The sequence below is a fragment of the Cucurbita maxima genome, unplaced genomic scaffold, assembly GCF_002738345.1.
Source record: "Cucurbita maxima cultivar Rimu unplaced genomic scaffold, Cmax_1.0 Cma_Scf00059, whole genome shotgun sequence".
NCBI classification, from domain to species: domain Eukaryota; kingdom Viridiplantae; phylum Streptophyta; class Magnoliopsida; order Cucurbitales; family Cucurbitaceae; genus Cucurbita; species Cucurbita maxima.
Window position 1 is genome coordinate 536,821 of NW_019272075.1, and position 14,726 is coordinate 551,546.

The window sequence follows — 14,726 nt, forward strand, 5'->3', positions numbered from 1 at the left end:
TCAAAGATATTAGAGACATTGATTAAAGCCTTGAGGGGAAGCTCAAACGAAAAAGCTCAAAGACAATATCATAATATATGCTAGCGGTGGATTTGAGACCTTACAAATGGTATCAGAGCCAGACACCGAACGATATGCTAGCCTTTCCACTGTTTCCCGAAGGAGAGTAAACACGAGGCGGTGTGCCAGTAAAGACACTTGGCCCTAAAAGGGGGTGGTGGATTTGGTGGTGGTCCCAAATCGATCGGAGAAAGGAATGAGTGCTAGCGAGAATGCTGGGCCTTGAAGGAGGTGGAATCAATGTTCAATGAGTGATAGAACCGACCGCTGGTCGAGTTCGATTTTTTCGATTTTGAGCTCCAACTTTTATCTTTCTTTTTTTTTTTTCTTATGCACAAAAAATGGGTTTTCCATTGAAATCCATTTGGCCCAAGCTGGTATTTTAGTTTTCATCAAGCTGTGAAGAATTACAGTAAGTTCTCTTGGACAGCAGAGAGCAAGGCAAGCATACACTAAATGATTACATGAAAAACTAAATCTCTAGCTATACAAAGAAGAAATCAACACCAATTCTACGATGGAAAGAACTAAGAGAGTTCATCTCCACCTAAAAATGGACAGTGAAAGTTAAATTGTTCTACGTTGCTCACTTTTTTGTTCTAACCTGAAAATCAGTCAACATGATGGCTTTAAATTTAAAGCTCTATACTACAAAAATTACCTCCAGTCACTTCTCTGCTCAAACTTGAATCACGCTCTTCCCCCAGCATCCGCTCTATACACGATTACAGCCACCGCTTGGTTACCTGGGTCGACTGACGGATCGGAGGAGGGGTCCTCGCATTTCTAGTGTCTAATACTTTTTGAACATCTGCAGAACACAACATCAAGCTCAACATTAAGCTCAGAGCCTCAGAGTCCAGTTTTAACAATGAATAACTTGCATAAATCGAGTTTTACTAACTTGAATCAGTTGGTTTTCCTCCAAGAGATGATCTTCGAGATGTGCTCGACCCTGTCATTTGGATGCCAGTTAGTGATTGCCTCCTTTGCATCCTTGAATTAGTTGTCAATGGTGATATGTCAAGATTAATATTACAAGTAGATGTAGCTTGCATTGGGGTATGCAATTCTGTCACATTCTGTCGGTTCCTGCAACATTGCTGGGAAGAGTTAGTTAAATTCATATCTATAAACAAACATTACTCTTCTCCTTTTAGTAACACAGCTGAAATTGACGATTGCCTCAAGGATGGCCTAGCATGCATCGTAAAGCGCCAAATTATATCATCAAGGAAAAATAATTTAGATAGAACCTGCCTCTTCTCAGAGCCATTAATCAGCTTCCCAATGGTCCTCATGGATCTTCTTATTCGAGACCCTTTTCCACTTGCTGTACTATTCAGATTGAGTGTCTGGGCGTCGGTGGGAAACATTGAATCGCTTTGCATTTGATTCTGGATGTCATTTCTAACATGCTTTGGTGGTTCAGGAGTCTTCGGCAGCTGAAGGCTAGGGATTCGAGTACCTTTAGTGTCGATCGTACGCTTCATATAACTAGCACCTTGAGGACTTCGAGCAGGAGCCTTATGGTTCATCTCCAATGCACCGGTGCCATTACTGATGCTATGAGAAACTCTAGAGGTTGTTACCGAGTTTTGAATTATGCCACATTTCTGGAATGTCAGAGCCTGATTCTTACTTCCATCTTCTACTAGCTTCGTCAGTAAACCATCGTTGTTAATACATTTTGGACCCTCCAAACTCGATCTTCTGGTGCGTATAGAGGGTGTCTTCGAGCCCTTTCCCATCGCTTCTTTGGACAGTAACTCGGTCTTAGCACTGCTGCAATTTTCAATGCTCAACCTTCGAGGGCGTGGAGGAGTTCTCTCAGCTACTTGTCTTGGTGATCTTGGTGCCTTAGACTTATTTGAGGCCCATTCAACTTCATTATTAGCCAGAGCTTTCTTAAGATTCTCAACCTGTATAGTGATAAGAAGAAATAATCTCATCAAAGGGATTTAACAACATACAATGGGCAAAGACATGCATAACAGCGGCCATTGCCCTAATTGCACTTCTACATAATAGGATTTTCAGTAAGAATCAAAATATGCGGAAAGTAATATCAAACAGCACTTTCACACATCCATGTAGGTGGCCACTTGGAGAACAAAAATTCAAATATATAACCAAACCTTTGATGAAAATTATCCATCTCATCACTGAAACATTATGGTCGTATGAATTTTGTCCTTGCAATTTTCAAAGTTATATTTCATCCCTAAACTTTAATTTGATATCCATATTAAAATTTTGTTGATGTATAAGATAAACCACGTAGCATCACATAGTTTATCATTCACTCACTTAATAACAGTATGAGAGACTTCCATGGTTTGTTCCATTCCCACTATTTTAATTATGTTTAAATTTGGAATCGAACAAGATCGGCCCGTGGATGCATTAGTTTTACATGGATACAGTATTTGGAGTAAATCATTTTTTTCAGTCCCTTCTCTACTAGGTTAAAAGTAACATGACAGCCAACACCTAAATAGAAAATTGCAAGCACTATGTAAATATCTTGCAATAATACCATTTAGTAGGATGGTAAAATACATTACTGGTACAGGGACCAAATAACGCATAAAAAATAAAAATAAAAGATAAAACTTAACAAAAAAGAATTCGCGTACAAATAATCCAACCATGAGAGAATTGAAGTACTAGGGATGGAAAATTTACACACAATTAAAATGATGAAACAAAGAATAAAAAGCATTAGATTAGAGGTAGTGTACATTGTGGGAATTAGTTGCATTGAAGATTACCTGAGCCTTCAGTTGCACGACTTCACTGCTTTCCTTGTTCAAGCAAGCAGAACCAAGTTCAACAGTCGAAACATTTTGAGCAAATTTCAAAGTGCTTAAAGTTTCACTGAAAGAATCTTCTTCTGGACTTACATGCGCAAACATTACTGTTTTGGCATGTCCACCTACAGAGAAAATTTTCAAGAGAATCTTTGTCAATATATTAGATCAAAGGATCATCATACAGAAACTTCTCAATGGAATAAGTTAAATTAGAACGTAATAGAAACGATTAAAAATGGTAGGCTTGAACACAAATAAAGCACTTTAGAAAAAAGATAAAGTTAGTAATATGTTTTGATGCTTGGTTGTACACATTTAAAAGTATTTTTGAAGTACTTGATTGGGCAAAAACGGGTATAAGGCATTTGATAGTACTTTCCGAAAGCATATTTATATTACCTATGACTGTAAAATTTCAAGGACCAAATGTAATATTTCCAAATGCACTTTTATGTTAATCCCCACTTGTTATCAACTCTCTTCAACATGAAACAAACGCAATATTACTCTATCTAATCCAATGTCACTTGATATTAATCATAACTAGAAGACCGAAGGCAACCTCCATCACTTTATAATATTAAAGAAAAAACCGTAAAAGAAAGTGGCAATCAGAGCAATTACTGTACCTAGAGAATCCTGCAAGAGAAGTGTGAGTTTACTATTTCTGTAAGGAATATGAGAATTCTTTTGGGCTAAAGCCATGATCACATCTCCTAAACAAGAGAGAGACTTATTAATATACTGCGCCTCCTTAAGCCTATCTCCCGTAACCTCAGATTTGTCAATCCTTTCGCTTCCTGCAAGATCTACCAAATGTAGGCAGCTGCGAATGGAGCTCCCAGAATTGTCCTTTCCATGAACATAAACAGTCAAAATACTGCAGACACATGAAAAAACATCGTCACACATCCCAATCATGATTTATTTAGATAACAAGCTAACATATTATTTAACTACAATAATGCAAAAAAATCTAGCTATATTAAATTGTCAGGATATGAAATAGGTTATGACTAAACAGGAGCAACATATACTGAATATTACAATAGAGAAGGGTGAGCATGCCACAATAATAGTTGACCTGTGTGAACGGCTACTTTGATTGTTCATAGAAGTGAAACTCACTGCACGATTCAACTCTCCAAGTTTTATCAGATTGAGAACATCAGCAGTTGATTTGACAGAATGTCGGGTTGCATCTGGAAGGCTCAATCCAGTGTCACTAGTACAGCTTCGAATCTCTAATTTATAATTAGTTAAAGATATAAAATCAAACATAAAGAATATTCACAAAAAAAATCTAAAAGTTAACCTGAGCCCATAGATTAGAGAAGTTTTCACAATAAAATAAACGGCAGGCAGAGGTATTAGGTAGTTTTATTTTCACGAGAACAAAGGTATTTCATAGTGACGAATCAAATGTAAAGAAAAGATACAAAATCATATATAAGGACAGCTAACGAGAAATCTGCTTTTTAAAGAAATAGAATCTAGGCAAATCAGAATTTTTGACAAAAATAAAATAAAATAGAAAGTAGGGCAAGGATATTTGGTAATTGATGATTCTGCAACAAGAAGGTCTCGTACTTGTTCATTGTAAATTTCAACCATTTGGACATTGATTTCATAATCTATGTCCTTCCTTACATTCTGGATCTGAAATAGATCATTAAGAGCTAGATAATTGATTCCAAAGTCTTTGTCAGCTCCACCAGATGGACCATTCTGTCAAGATATAATACATTTAGGAAGGAGAACTAATCAAGGAATGCATAATCATTAGTAAACTAATTGCATATTGTATTTCTTTTTTTTTTCTATTGGGATGGGTTTGACTTCTGCAATTACTTTCTTTTAAGATACTTCATTCTTTGTTACGAAGCATTAGTTATTTACAAAGGGAAATGCTTGGAATGAGATGAAATCTGCAAACGCGGATATCTTCTTACCATGGTGTGCGTTTTTCCTGATCCAGTTTGCCCATAGGCAAATACGCATACATTGTAACCGTCCATCACAGATCTAATTAATGGTTGAATATCCTTAAAGACATCATCTGAACAACATAAATAAAAGAAGCACTTGTCAGCAAACGAGTAGCAGTAACATGATAAACTACCATAAATGATATACCTTGCTTTGCAGCTGGGCCAAATACACGATTAAACCGAAAAGCCTTTCTTCCATATTTTTTGGATTTTAATGGATCTAATACCATTAATGAACCATCCTCCCCAATAAATTCTATCACATCTTTTGATGAACAATTGAACGAGGGTCTTATTCTGCAGTAAACTCGAATATTGCCTAAATAAAATAAAGATGAGAACATTTTGATTATTTGAGGATCTATGATCAAATTGGTAGTCAAAAGATTTGTTTGTACGTCTGTATCATTAGGCATACTAACCCTTTAAATCTTGGACCGTGTTATACAGGCTCCTATTCTCCTGAACCACATTATGATAACCAAGAGCAGCATTTGATAGCTCTTGCACTTGATTTTCTGAAACCCAAAAAGAAACGACTTGAGAATTATCAACAAAGTCAAGCCCTGAAAGAAAGTATGAGGAAAAAGAAGACAAATATTGACAATAGGTTCATGAAAAATATAACTTTAGGCACTTCAAGTGCCTTCCTTAATTCAAATAAAGGAAAAATGTTGTTCTAATTGCGAAATTACCTAGGTCCTTTAAGTCTCTTTGTAACTGAGACTGCAAGTCATAAAATTCCAACTTTGTTTTAGATAGAAGAGCTTTGAGATCCTGTATGATAAAGAAGATATTATATAACAATCCAGCTTCATAGAGGCACATACTTGTGATATCTCTATTTCATTTATGCATCATTTGGAGTTTCAAATGGAACCCTCGTACTTAAGAATTTGAAGCAATAAAAAAGCTAAAAGACTACAGTCCAACTAAACAGAACAAATATAAATGCATTTTCAAAATCATATTAAAAAAAATTATATTTGAATGGCTATATTGAAACAATGAAAAAACATATTCAAGTCATCCATTTTCAACACAATTTACCAATAATTCAGGCCTCCACTATTTCCATGCTTCTGAGAAAACCAGTTAACATCCAAAAAAACAATGCATACAGATTAGATGAGAAAGACAAGAAATTACCAAAAGTTCCTTCTCTTGAGTATAAAATAGTTCGCTGTGATTGCAGCTTTTCTTTTTGTAGCAAGCTTTGCATCGCTTCTAGGAATATGCACAAGCTGACGTTAGCATATTTGATGAAGTTGAAAATAAATTATATTCGGTATATCAATCCAAACTAGTTATATTAGTATTAACATTGTGAGTAATAAATCAGCATGCATATTGATTAGTATGAGGTAATATAAATACGTTTTGTGTATAAAAATGTCCAGCTATTACAAAACTAACTACCTGAATTAAAAGGTAACTAACCAACTAACTCAATAACTAATATGACAAAGGTTAAATTAATTCACTTATGAAAATTAAGAGCTTTAACTAATACAATTAATTCACTTATCAAAAACAGTTCGAGCGGTAAACTGACTTTATGATCGAGAATATAATAACTTATCCATTTGAACTATGAATTGATACAATTATTTATATAGAGCTTTAATCGATCCAACCCACAAAGTTTAGGGGTATAAAGCGATTTCTCCCTTATTTATGTTATCAAATATGCACAAACCCAGATTTCCATCATTTGATGGGTTTAGGTATTCAATTGTCAATTTTGAAATTGAGCAACCAAATAGACTCTTTACCCAAATCTTAAAGAATTATTTACATTTGAAGAAAGAAAACAATATAGTTCAAGAAAAGCAAAACAAACAAAATATGCATACCTGTGAATTGTCAAGGGTCGTAATGTTATCTAAAACTATATCTGAACGGGCTAGGAAGCTGCTTCTTTCTTTTAATTCATCTTTTAAACCTGTATCAAACTTTTGGAAAAGAAAAAGGTAGATACTTTTCAGTTATGTTAGAATTTTAATGAAAACATACTTGACAAAGGAAAAAGAGATGTTCAGATGAACAAGATCCAATTTTCAAAAGACTTGCAGTTGAGCTTTCTGGTTGGAAAGCAAATAAAGAAAATGGTTGTATAACATAAATCTTCTATAACTAGATGAAATTTAGTGACATACGATCAGGATCATGTGCATCATACTTAATAATAAGGATACTGGATTAATGTAGTAGCATACAACAATACTAAGTGGATGGATGGATGTCCCTTTCATTCATCATAATTCACAGTGAGTCTCACATTCCAACTGGTCAACTTTTACTTTTATAATATTAGGAACATCAAGATGGTTTTTTAGAGAAAATAAGTAGAAGTGTAAGACATTTTCTCAATCTAAAAAAACTGACCTCTGAAAAGCTTTCTTGAAGCGATTTGTCTGAACAAATTGATACAACCTTTTGGAATAACCTAACGGGATCCTGTATATAAGCTAGGAAGTCATAAAAGAAAGAAAACCAGTAAAAACTAACCCTAAAATTAGTAATAAACTTTTAATCAACCTTATCTCCATTTCTTAGAGAAACAAGAAGGTCCCCATCAAAATTTTCCTTTTCTTGAACCAGGCAATCAACGAGTGACTTGACAATTAGTTCTAGACAAGTCACAGAAAACACAGTGTTAAGAGTATGATAAAACCAGTTCTCAATCATGATAGAGTAACATATAATCGAAAAGGCTGACTTTCAATTCTATCTCATATCATCTTTACATGCATCTTCTAGTCGAATTAGAATGAATGTGCTACAATACAAGCATAAATGGAGGAAAGGCTGCTCAAACCTTCAAGTTCTGCATTTTCGCTTCCAACAGGACGTTGTTTCTCACTCATCTCAGACATATCCAAGCGTCTACAAGATCCCAATGAAACTGTGGACAAAGGTCTTGGAAGCGTCTTCTTAGCAGAATGTAAAACCAGAGGAGATGATTTCACGTGTTTGTGAAATCCATTTTCATTACTCATCTGTTTGGACTCATGAAGAGATTTCAAAGCCAAAACACAATCCACTACCTTTGCCTCAAATGTATCCTAAGGGAAAAGTCATGGTTTCAGGGGAAAAGTCATGGTTTCAGGACTCAGTAACATATAACAGAAAAGCTCACATACATTCAAATTGAAGAAAAATACCCTTTCTAAATCTGAAGCTTCAAAAGCAGGCAGATTTAGCTCTCTTGCAGCAACCAAAAAGTTCCGAACGTTCTCAAAGTATTGATAGGCAGGCAATGGCTGACACTCCCACGTAAGTGATTGTAAAGGGCATGGGTTATCCACCACCTTCAATTTATTCACAAGAATATAAGTGATGGTCTGAAAACGAAGTTGGCCACACAAGTTTCAAAAAGAAAATCAATAACAATTACAAAACCTTGGGCACTGATCCTGGTTGAATCTTGTTAATTGCATTACACAGGACAAGGCCATTTCTCAAGCAAGAAATAAACTCCATCTCTGATGGCTGAGTAGGCAGGCCGAGTGGGCCAACAAAGCTTTCAAGCCACCTAACAGCTTCATACCGCCTCCAAGCTGTAAAATTAAACAATTAGAATTTAATTACCCAAAGGATTCTCAAATACAAACCACCACATCTATCAGAAATCTACAAAAACACAGGAATCAAGATCAGACTAGGACAAGATTGGTAACCTAAGATTACTTACTTCACAAGTAGCATAAAGGAGGGGGAAAAAAGGAACAATGAATAATGAATAGATCAACAAGATTCCAGAACGGAAGAAAAAGAAAACCAACCAGCTTCTTCAGCTCTTCTTGATGCGAGAGTCAAACTAAAATTATGGAGTCCATTTATTGAAGAATAATCCATTGATACGCAACCTTCTTACTTCCTATTCTATCAAACTGAATATGAATAAGCAATGCAGTTCTATTGTCCTAGGACGTATGGTTTCAGGTGCGAACGCAGTTCTTTAGGCCGTAATTGATGAGTCGTCTTCCAAATCAAATAAACAAACAACCGCCACGAGGTAGTCGGAAAATGCCACAGTCGAAATCGCCGGAGAGACTGTAAAAGGAAGAGGAACAATTCTGGAGATGAACCCTAATATGAGAAATCAAGCCGTTGGTGAACAGTCCTTTTGAGGGAATTTTAAAAAATGGGCCCAAGAAGTTTCAAATTTGAAATATAAAGTTCTCTTTTTACCTGCCACGTGAGCAAGAAAAAGCCTTGCTATACCCCATTTTATTATTTAGGGTTCTTAGAATTCAATCTCACCGCTAACCGATATTATCTACTTTAACCCATTAGGTATCGCAGTTAGTCTCACGATTTTAAAATCTTTCTAATAAGGGAAGGTTTACCTATCATTTTAAGGAATGTTTTATTCATCTCTCACACATATATGAGATCTCACAATTTATCCTCTTGGAGGCCAACGTTTTTCCTGACACGCTACCCAGTATCTAGTTTTGATATCATTTGTAACAGCTCAAGCCCACCAGCCCACCGCTAGCTACCCAGTATCTAGTTTTGATAACATTTGTAACAGCTCAAGCCCACCAGCCCACCGCTAACAAATATTATTTGTTTTAACTCGAGAGAGCGTATTTATGCCCACTGCTAAATTTGGAATTTGACTACCTGATCAGAATATTTATGAATATCTCTATCACTCTATCAGGTTGAACTGGATTATGAGTTATAATAATGGCATCTTGTTTCACAATAGATCTATATATATTGAGTTCACACTTTTAGGATTTTATTGAGAGCCTTAAAAGAATCGAGAAAGAATCGAAGGTATGATTTATGGGTTCAAGAATGTCGTTTTCCCACTTATCTGAGCATTTAGGTGTGTTATTGCTTCTTTATTAATGATAGTATAAACACATGAAAACTGGTAGCCGATAGAAGATAAATAGACGACGGTGTATGTTCGAGAGGAATTCAGTGGTAACTAAAATGCTAAGCTCTAGTATTCTACCGAAACTACATATCAATATCAATAAATTACTATAGTAGAAACTTGAAAAATATTAAACATATGATGAGTATTGAGTTACTTCTCTACACGTGGATTACACACATGCACATGGATCCACTATGTTGGCTAGTTAACGTACTCCTAGGCCGACTATGGACTAGTACACATTTACACTACTGAAAACCGACACAAAAGAAAGAAGTACGAATAATATCGCATGTATGAGGTCTCACGTTAAAAATCATGATTCAACGAAATAATGGATGCAATACTTCCATATTAGTCATGTTGTAAATTCTACCCGAGTCGTACATACATATTCATGGTATTTCATTCATTCTTATCATACATGTTACATCATAATGTCTCGAAAAGCATGAACATGGTCACATCAACGTAGCAGTCACAATCAAAGATAAAAGAAAATGCATACATACATCACATAAATTATTCAGATCACATAACATAAATAATAGCACATAAATAAGGCCACAAAGTACGTATTATTCATGCATGAACAAATATCATCAAATTCTAGCTCATTGACGGTTTAGGTTCTCCTTGATACTCTTAAGCTCGCTTTGGTAGACCGTTCTTAGGTTCAGTTTCACTTGGTTTCATTTAACCTCCGATATTCATCCATTTAGAAGAATGAGCTTAGATATATTAGAAAACTATAAGTATGAGCTTGAAACAATATAAGAAGATGAAAAAAGAATACAGGGTTGAAGTTTTATTTTTATCCTTGTATATATAGAAACAAATTAGGTGTGATCTAAGACTATTAAGATCGAAAAATACTCTCAATCCACAAATATTGACCGATTGAAACTGATTTTGAAACTTAAATAATACTAAAAATAGAATCAAAATTAAGTATAAAAAGTGAGGATCACTCACAAAGGAATGGAGAAGCATAGATCAATTATAAAATAGAAGGAGAGTGATAAGAGTTTGAACGGGAGAGTAGTTGTGTCTGCTAATAGACACAGAAAGTAGCTTTTAATCCCCTTATACAGAAAGTAGCTTTTAATTCCCTTATACTTATCTTCTTCTGTGTCTATTGGCAGACACAAGGGGTCAAAATGGTTTTACTGAAACTATCAATCTTGATGTGTACGATATTGTTAAGCCCTTCCCTTTCAGGGGCTACTTCTCCCACAAACATATTCATCCTTGCCGGTCAGAGCAACATGGCTGGTCGAGGTGGGGTAGAGAAAACTCCAAAGGGGGAACTTGTGTGGGATGGGAAGGTCCCATCAGAGTGTCAATCCGACCCATCCATCCTACGGTTCAACCCTGAGCGCCAATGGGAGATAGCACACGAACCTCTCCATTTGGGGATTGACGTCGGCAAAACGAAAACTCCAGGGATTGGTCCGGGGATACCGTTTGCTCACCAGTTGAAAGAAAAAGCTGGACAAAAGGCAGGCATCGTGGGTTTAGTTCCTTGTGCTAGGGGTGGCACTTTAATTGAACAATGGATTAAAAACCCTAGCAATCCTAGTGCAACTTTTTACCAAAATTTCATCGAACGAATTAAAACATCAGAAAAAGAAGGTGGGGTTGTGCGTGCTTTGTTTTGGTATCAAGGAGAAAGCGATGCGGCTATGAATGACACTGCTCAAAGATACAAAGACAACTTAAAGAAGTTCATCACCGACATCCGCAATGATATAAAACCTAGATTCTTGCCTGTCATTATTGTTAAGATAGCCCTCTATGACTTTTTTATGAAGCACGATACTCATAATTTGCCAGCAGTGAGAGCAGCTGAAGATGCAGTCCAGAAAGAGCTTCCAGACATCATTACTATTGACTCTTGGGAGTTGCCTATGAACTTGACTACATTTGAAGGCTTTTCTTGGGATCATGGTCATTTTAATACCGCAACTGAGATTGCTTTGGGCAAATGGTTGGCTGACACATATCTCGCCCACTATGGTCATTTACTATGATCTTATTATGTGTCATTCTCTAATCTCTATTCATTGATCTATTATTCTATCTCAATAAAATCATTTAAATCACATATCTATCTGCCAGTGAAATTATAAGCATGGAAATGTTATCTTTGTTTTTTTTTTAAAAAAAAACTAAAGCTCAAATATTATTATAACAAAATTGGTAAATAGATTAATTTACCAAAAAGTTCGAAATTTTTTAATATTAAATAAAAAATATATATATTTTTTTTTAAAGAATAATGCAGTAATTAAAGAATATTTAAAAGTTGTTCTAAATATTAATTTTTGTGTAATGGTAGCAATGAGATTGCACAATTAAAAACAAATAATACCAAATTTTAAAAACAAGGAAAGATATTTATAAATGAATGTTATTTAAAATTTTATTATTAAATAAGAAAAAGGATACATAAATAAGCAAAAAAATCAACTCGCAAGACAAGGTTAAAAGTAGCTAAACCAAGTAATGGTAAAATGTGGTCATTAAACAAGGTGGTCATTAGACAAGGTTAAGTAACTAAACCAAGTAACGGTAAAATGTGGTCATTAAACAAGGTTAAGTAGTTAAAAGGTTAAGTAGCTAAACTAAGTAACGGTAAAATATGGTACAGTAAAATGTGGTCATTATACAAGGTTAAGTAGTTAAACGAGTAAAATGTGGTCATTAGACAATAAAATGTCTGATATGGTCCATATGGTTTTGCTTTGGGTTGCCCGATCATTCCCTAGATTAGTCGGATGTGGGATTTTCATCATCCATCATTATATAAGGTTAAGTAGTTAAACCAAGTAAGGTAAAATGTGATCATTAGACAAGGTTAAGTAGCTAAACCAGGTAAAATGGGGTCATTAGACAAGATTACAGTAAAATGTGAGACTAAGTAACGATAAAATGAAGATTATATATGAAAATTTGTCAAGATTAAATAGCTAAACCTAAAATGACCCGAAGGTAATTGATGTAACCTTATGGTGGGTAGATTGATGGAGTCTAAACCAAGAATTAGGGACAAAATGTCCCATAAACATCTTCAATCTACTACTTTTTTAAGGCCTATTTGTAAGGAAATAAAGATATATTCAAAGATTTCCAGTTGTTCTAAGATAAAAATGGAATCTAAACCAAGTTAGGGCCTAGGATATATTCAAGATTTTCATGAACCTTCTAAAATTTTCTAAAATACACCTTTTGGCTTCATGACATTTTGAAGTAATTACACTCTAATGGATGACGAAGCCCTAGTTGTGACCATTAAACCCTAGGAGGGTGAAACATCAAAGGCGGGTAGCTCTAGGAGCACCCTAATTGTTGAAAACATGTACAAGGATAGGGATCCCGAGGAATTGTTCCCAAGAGGACTATGTGGTTTGATACGTCTTCATCATCCATAGGTTGATGTGTAACGAGTGGATGTTAGTAGTCATGCGTCGGTAGAATTACGACGAGACAATGTAGCAACTTGGGTAAGGAAAGTAGACAAGAGAATGTAGAAAATAGAGAGAACCGAAAATATCAGAAGAATTGAGAGAAATCTCTCATTCTATTGAAGAATGAAATTGACTATTATATAGCATTTCAGAATACACGGAAAACAAGAAAATCTTAATCAAATATCTAAATCAAATCTAAATCAAACCTAATAATTCCTCCCTGAATACAAATAGCAGTTTATATCTATGTCACACAAATAGTAATCTGTTTATATCTATGTCATAATAGACTCTCAATAGTTCTCTCAACTTGAAGAAAGCATCTAATTTTAGTGTATAGTCATCACATCACCTAACTTGTGTGCCACAATGCACCAACAACCATATTCTGACTTTTATCTTGAGAATATCCAACAACCGATTCCACTGAGTGAATAATGAACACAGATTCTAAAAACAACAAATCTTTTGAATAGCCTAAGTAAATAAGAGAGGAAATAAAAAAAATTTTCTAGTCTTTACAAAAAAAAATAATAATAATAATAATATTTTGAATTTGTTAAAACACAACATTATGGAGGTTGGAGGTTGACATTTTTTTTAGTTGAAACCATCTAAAAATAATATTAGAATATTTTTTTAGGATTTTAGTTATTAATATAATATATATCGTGGGTTAGTACAACTTTTGAAATAATTAAAAAAATAACCAAACAATCTAACCCAAAAAATAGAGTGTTAGATTGAGTTGGGTGGTGAACTCTGATTCAGATCACTAACCCAACGAACCTAACATTTCAGTTATCAAGACGACTTTTTTCTCAGGAAGTCGCGTAGGTTGGTTCTTCTTTTTCTTTATGATTTTTTTTTTCCTTTATTATTTCTAGAATGTACTTGGCATATCACTTACATAATTATTGCCCAACTTCTCGTTATTGAGAGTAATATATTGATTATGAATGTAACGGCCCAAACCCACCGCTAACCGATATTATCGTCTTTGGGCTTTCTCTTTCGAACTCCTCCTCAAGACTTTAAAATACGTCTGCGAAGGTTAGGTTAGAATAGGTTATTTTTCATTTCATTGTTTTAAATTATTTTGTATTTGTTTTTATTTTCTCTAAATATCAGTATTTCGTATTTAAACACCTAAGATCATGACTGTGTTTTTTAGAAAAGAAGTTGTTTTGAGCGTTTTTGAAGTTTATATTATATATGATGTTCAATTGAAGAGTTATATTTCTGCATTAGAGATGAGCATGAGACGTTAGTAGCGACTTTGAGTATGTGAAAATTTAGGGTTGTTATAGTCGGTATTAGAGCTCTAGGTTTTAGATTCTGTAGACTAGCCTATAATGTAGTCTTGACACGTTCCATGGTCCCAACATCGTGGCCTGTCGCCGTCAGGTACGTCTTGAACAAGATTAGAAAAGAGAAACGTTTTCGAACTCGCATGCATTTTTCTGTTGATATTACTGAAATT

The 14,726-nt window shown here is 34.8% G+C and overlaps 2 protein-coding genes across 3 annotated transcripts; one reads left to right on the top strand and one right to left on the bottom strand.

Moving 5' to 3' along the window:
- Positions 1-391: 391 nt before the first annotated feature.
- LOC111471867 (kinesin-like protein KIN-14L) lies at positions 392-8,991 on the bottom strand. 2 transcript variants are annotated; one of them, XM_023117542.1, is made up of 20 exons: positions 8,656-8,991; positions 8,273-8,430; positions 8,035-8,181; positions 7,689-7,935; positions 7,409-7,500; positions 7,256-7,327; positions 6,724-6,822; positions 6,017-6,091; positions 5,563-5,644; positions 5,290-5,385; positions 5,013-5,186; positions 4,829-4,935; positions 4,429-4,604; positions 3,961-4,125; positions 3,506-3,756; positions 2,835-2,998; positions 1,321-1,982; positions 965-1,152; positions 671-871; positions 392-632 (listed from the first exon to the last, which is right to left on the bottom strand). In XM_023117542.1, exons 1-19 carry the CDS (start codon positions 8,726-8,728, stop codon positions 786-788), a joined length of 3,114 nt encoding a protein of 1,037 aa, XP_022973310.1. In that variant the 5' UTR covers positions 8,729-8,991; the 3' UTR covers positions 392-632; positions 671-785. The 2 variants fall into 2 exon arrangements, with proteins under 2 accessions (XP_022973310.1, XP_022973309.1); XM_023117541.1 differs by having other exon boundaries at positions 6,017-6,094.
- Positions 8,992-11,038: 2,047 nt separating this feature from the next.
- LOC111471851 (probable carbohydrate esterase At4g34215) lies at positions 11,039-11,803 on the top strand. Its single transcript, XM_023117516.1, has one exon. The coding sequence runs from the start codon at positions 11,039-11,041 to the stop codon at positions 11,801-11,803; it is 765 nt and encodes a 254-aa protein (XP_022973284.1).
- Positions 11,804-14,726: the final 2,923 nt, after the last annotated feature.

Bases quoted from the DNA above. Each gene is read 5' to 3' on its own strand.
- LOC111471867 (XM_023117541.1), bottom strand. From the start codon at position 8,728: ATGGATTATTCTTCAATAAATGGACTCCATAATTTTAGTTTGACTCTC. The intron at 4,936-5,012 runs GTATATCATTTA...TATGTTGTTCAG, and splicing joins TGGCCCAGCTGCAAAGCAAG to ATGATGTCTTTAAGGATATT. The intron at 2,999-3,505 runs GTACAGTAATTG...TTTTCTCTGTAG, and splicing joins TCTCTTGCAGGATTCTCTAG to GTGGACATGCCAAAACAGTA.
- LOC111471851 (XM_023117516.1), top strand. From the start codon at position 11,039: ATGGCTGGTCGAGGTGGGGTAGAGAAAACTCCAAAGGGGGAACTTGTG.